General features: G+C 51.4%; 1 protein-coding gene across 1 annotated transcript in view; it reads right to left on the reverse strand.

The window, feature by feature from the left end:
* Nucleotides 1-5,378, reverse strand: part of LOC104292946 (guanine nucleotide-binding protein G(k) subunit alpha-like) — a 27,903-nt gene that overhangs the window by 756 nt on the left and 21,769 nt on the right. The window contains exons 5-7 of the mRNA XM_009892378.1: nucleotides 3,993-4,121; nucleotides 1,310-1,439; nucleotides 658-811 (exon numbers count right to left, since the gene is read on the reverse strand). Of these exons, the coding sequence (XP_009890680.1) occupies nucleotides 658-811; nucleotides 1,310-1,439; nucleotides 3,993-4,121 (413 nt within the window). The remainder of the gene's footprint in view (nucleotides 1-657; nucleotides 812-1,309; nucleotides 1,440-3,992; nucleotides 4,122-5,378) is intronic.

The following is a 5,378-nucleotide window of genomic DNA, read 5'->3' on the forward strand; positions in this document are numbered from 1 at the left end:
GTGGCTGCCCCATCCCTGGAGGTGTTCAAGGCCAGGTTGGACGGGGCTTGGAGCAACCTGGGCTGGGGGGAGGTGGCCCTGCCCAGGGCAGGGGGGTGAAACTGGATGATCTTCAAGGTCCTTTCCAACCCAACCCATTCTATGATTCTATGACAGGAATAAGCAGGTTTGAAGGAAGGACCGTTTCAAAAAATCTCAATGCCTCGAGCAGTGCCGAGGTGAAGCATCGAGCCGTGGTAGGGATGGGCTGCAAAACAGGCTGCTGCTGAAAGACGGACAGAGCAGGGCGGACAACTGCCGTACCTGGGGCGTGGATAAGTTTCACAGCCTCAGAAATGGAAGTTAGCTGAAAGTATTGTCCTACTAACGGGTGGGAAATGCGCAGTGACCTTGATTTGCTGGAGTGCAACACTCCAGGCCATAAAACCCATGGACAAAGGTTGTTCCGAACCACGGACACGCATGAGCACATCTCTTCCGAGACGATGAGCTATCAGCTAACTGGATAGCCCAAAGACGCTGCCCAAGAGACAGAGCTAAGGGAAGAGGGGGGAAGAAGATAAGCTTTTAAGTTATCCCTGGAGTGTGTGGGCTTTAAACAGACTCACTCATGGCCTCAGTGACAAATAAAACGCCGTTTCAGGAGCCCAACTGTACCTGTGTACTCTGGGTAGCAGATCGTTAGCGGGCTCTTCTTAATCTTTTCCTCAAACAGGTCTTTCTTATTCAAGAAGAGAATGATCGACGTGTCTGTAAACCATTTGTTGTTACAAATGCTGTCAAACAGTTTCATACTCTCATGCATCCGGTTCTGGAAAATAAACCAAACGCGAAGGGTGACGTGTCATTCCAGAGTGATTAGGGGAGGACGGGGTGCGGGGACAGAGAGGCTTTGCTGCAAAGGCCACACTAAGAGTCGAGTGTCCCTGACACATCCCCACTGTCACTCCATCAGGAAGAACATGGCCACAACCCCGAGCAGGGGTCAGGTCACCTCCTCATCCTCTGATTCCCCCGGGGAAGCGTTTGTTCCTCCGCGGAAGTACACCCAGGGGAACAGGCTGCAGGGACAACTCGAGGCATCTCCCCGTAACCAGGGTTTGGAGAAAAATCTCATTTAGGTATTACGTTTATCAGTTTCTGGGGCAAGACACCGCGGGCTGCTGCAAGGAAACGCTCATCTTCACAGCCCTTGAACAACCGTACCGAGAGGAGCAAGCCAGGGGACGTGCCCACCCCATGATTCCACCTCCCTTCTCAGGAGGTGGGAACTCCTGCAACAGCACCCGGCAACTCCTCCATAACGTACCATTTCCTCATCCTCGGCCAAGACGAGGTCGTAATCACTGAGGGCCACGCAGAAAATGATCGCCGTCACGCCTTCAAAGCAGTGGATCCATTTCTTCCGCTCCGACCGTTGGCCACCAACATCAAACATCCTGGGAGAGGCAGAAGAAACATCTCAGATGCTACGGAGACCTCTGGCCCCGGCCACCGCATCGTTTCCAGGGGATGGAGGAGGTTCTGCTACGGACTTTTTAACAAGCAGGGTTTAGGGAGAAAACACGCACACAGCCTTCCACGGGCAAGGCCAACAGCTCCAAGCCCTCCCCTTCTCAGGAGAGGGCCCACTGGATTTCAAAAGTTGAGGTTTTTTGGGTTTGGTTTTTTTTTTTTAAGAGCAATTTCAGCAGGAAGAACTCGACGTTACCTCCACGGCTATCTAGAAGTCTGCTGATTCACCACGGCACGCTTATTTTGTTCTCTGTCTCCTATTGCCTTAGCAACAATCCATTTGCTTGACTGGACTCCAAACACCTCCTCACAGTCAGCTCTTCCAGTTAATTTACACTGCGTCTGCCAGAGGGTTACGCGGAACATACTACCTGCGTGCTACTACCGCGACCCAGAAAAAAAAGTTAATGGGGTTAAGAAACAGTTTCATGTATTAAAAAAAAGAAAAAAAAAAAGAAGTAAGCTGTGAGCTACTGAAGTTTAAAGGCTGCAGAGTCGCTTATGGAATTTCTGTCTATTAAAAAAAAAAAAAGACGTAAGTGTCTCAGACAGTGCCAACACTCCACTCATCAAAATATCTGGATGAGAAACAGGATTGCCCAGGACGTTCTGATGGACTGCGACTTAATTAAATCAAGGCAGATACAAGTCGATATTCCCAGAGTTATGAAAATCATAAACATTGATTTGTTATCAGAGCAACCAGGCAAACGAGAGAGAGAAACTGCCCAGGGTGGGCCAAAAGCGATGCGATTTAACGATGCCAAACGAGGCAGCCAGAAGGGCCGTCCAGTGACCTCCCGTCTTCTATTTAAGGTAAACCGTCCCCATGGACCACAGGAGGCAAGATGCAAATCTCCGCGAGGATACGGGCGATTTACCTCACTTGTATCGTTTGCCGTTACGCTCTGCTGTTAGCGCAGAGACATCGGGAAAGGAACAGCATCCCTGAAAACTCGGCTCCGCCGAGCTCATCCAAATTCGAGTCACAGTTATACTAAGGCAACCTCAGCCCGTTATTAATGTTTGAGATTTAACATCAAGGCTTTCGTCGCGGGTAAGATGGCAGCTCCGGGGTTTAAGATGTATTAATGCTTTCCTTTGTGGAACAAATCCCTCCGAGACGAGACACCGCGTGTGTCTCGGGCTCTGCACACGATCAATGACTCCGGGCGGGCTCAGGAAAGAGCGATTCCCCTTCTTTGCATCAGGGAGGCAACGCCTCCGAGCGCTCAGCCATTTCACTCCAAAAGAAGGGTTATAATGATTAAACGGAATCCGCCCGCTACCTCCAGCTCACTCTTCCGTTAGCCAGACGTGATGGGTTTTAAAAGAGCACCACACACTGCAGCTGGAACCACTAATCCTAACGCATCACGACGGAAGACAAAGTGGTTTTTTTTCTTCCCCCCAGAGGAACCAGAAGCCACGTAAATAGCTCGGCGATGCAAAGTGTTTAGGCGTTTTCACTAAAACGGTTCGTAAGTTAAGATAGTTCAGAAGCCAAAACGCTACTGTCTTCCACCAAAAAAAAAAAAGCGTGCAAAGGGATCAGATTTTATAAGCAACACTGGGATTTTTGCTACAGCTCTTTCAAACACAAGCTAAAAATAAGCAAACAAATGCTTATTTAAAAGCTCTGAGCAACAAAGGCTTGAAAACATTGCCACAGACGAAGGGAACGCGCCCAAGATAAAGGCGCTGCACTTTCCTACGTCCACGTTCCAGGACACGAATGCCCACCCCGAGGGGCTCCAGGCTGTTCGTCAGGAGCCCACTTGGAACCCAAAGCGAGGATTTTCTAACGAGCACATCAAGAGCGGGGAGGAGAGCTAAACCGCAGGCCAGCAGCCGCTACGGAGGTTAGAGGGAGCTCCATTAGTGATACGTAAAGGGACACTGCCGAGACGGGGCTCGACACTCGAGCCCTGCAGGGACTGAATTTAGGAGGCAGAGAGGACAGGCAAGTCCCATCCGCTGCGGCGTCACGCAAAGGCAGGCGGTCCCCAGCGCGCTTTCTGCATGCCCCGTCCCGGCTCCGCAGCGAGCGTCAGTCAGCGCAGTCATCGTGGAGAACACCATGCAGCCCGGAGCCAAGACTGTGACTGCGGGGAGAGCTCTTATCTCCCGCTTCAAAGGAAAGGGTTAAATTCAAACTCAAAATCCAGGAGTCAGTGTCCTTTTAGTATTAATTTTTTTGGGGGGGAGTAGGGTGGGGATCCTGTAAACAAGCAGTCAGTACCTGTGTCTGCGATTCCAACATAAAAGCAGCTGAAAAGAACAGAAGAAGGCAAATAAAAGTCAAACCGGTATCTCCAGTGAGCGATGCCAGTAAAGAGGGAGTGTAACGGAGGCAAGGAGGACAGTTAAAACAGGGCAAGACGTTTTGCAGCGCAGGTGTGGGACCTACCACCACCACCACCACGCGCTGAAGAAATCACCGCAGTCCACAGGGACGAGCGCTGCCCTTTACTTACTTGAAGTACAGGTCCTTGAAGGTGAAGTGAGTTTCCACAATGCCCGTCGTTTTCACTCGGGTCCGCAGAACGTCCTGCTGAGTCGGAATATAGGTCGGCTGGGATATTCTATCCAAGTCATTTAGGTAACTAAACCAGAAGAGACAACACAAGAGGCGCTTTTTTTAGTCCGCTCGCTGGCCATGAATCTTTTATAAACTGCAGAAGAAAGTCATCACGGAGTTTATTCATCACTTTCGCATAGTACGGACCTCGAACACGCAGCGAACAAACCCCCTCCCTCGGGTTTTATCCCCCCCAGTTGATTTTGTGGGGTGTTTTTTAACCCCTCCCCGTATGACCTTGCGGCATGTGCCGGGTCGAGTTCAGCGAGCTGGGGAGCGACGCCTGATAAGAAGGAGAAGTACCGCTGATGCGGAAGCCATGCCAAGGCTGGTATCTCTTGGGGCAATTCAAAGTAGTCAAGGTCTTTCGCATCAAAGCGCGAGGCAATAAATCCAGCGGCTCGCTTTTAAAGGGGAAGGATACGTCAAACGAAGCAGGAGGAAAGAATTAAGCGTCAAGAACTACCCCCAAAACGGGCAGATTCATTCACCGCCTTTAGCAACAGCAAACTAACACAACGCTCGGCGGCTCCCCGACGGCACGGCCAGCAGATGAAGCTGTTTCTCTGCAGCATCGAGGCAATTCGTCCATCGAGACCCCAACTAATTCCAGCTTCCCTTTGAAATTCGGCTCTCGGACACATAACTGAGAGGTACACATCATTTCCAGCAGTGTCACAAATCCCACTCCGATCAGCGACACCTCTGAGCTCATTTTTCCCGTTAAGGGGAAGGCAACGGCCTCCTGCTCCCAACAAAGGAGAGGAGGACCGCTCCAGCTCCGTTGGGAACAGATGGGCCACATCTTTTATCAGGAGCGGTTTTTAATCAATACAGCACTGTGTAACTGTGAGATTTTAGTAGCACAACGGCTCTACGCCGGGGCCATAAACCCTGCTCTCCTGGCCAAACGCTATCATCACCGATCCGCTGTCAGCCAGGGATCGCTCCTTCCCACGCATCCGCAAGGTGGGCCAGGAACCCTAAACTTCCACTCACCTTCCTCACCAAGCAGGCGAGGTGCTGAGCGACGTCTGAAGGGATGGAGTGTACCATCAGCGAGTTTGCTGATGACACAACACTGGGAGGGGTGGCTGACACGCCAGAAGGCTGTGCCGCCATACAGCGTGACCTGGAACCTTATGAAGTTCAACACGGGCGAGTGTAGGGCACTGCATCTGGGAAGGAATAACCCCACGCACCAGTACAGGTCGGGGGCTGACCTCCTGGAGAGCAGCTCTGTGGAAAGGGACCTGGGAGTCCTGGGGGACAACAGGATGCC

This window comes from Charadrius vociferus, unplaced genomic scaffold (assembly GCF_000708025.1).
Source record: "Charadrius vociferus isolate BGI_N301 unplaced genomic scaffold, ASM70802v2 scaffold1689, whole genome shotgun sequence".
Taxonomy (NCBI): Eukaryota; Metazoa; Chordata; class Aves; order Charadriiformes; family Charadriidae; genus Charadrius; species Charadrius vociferus.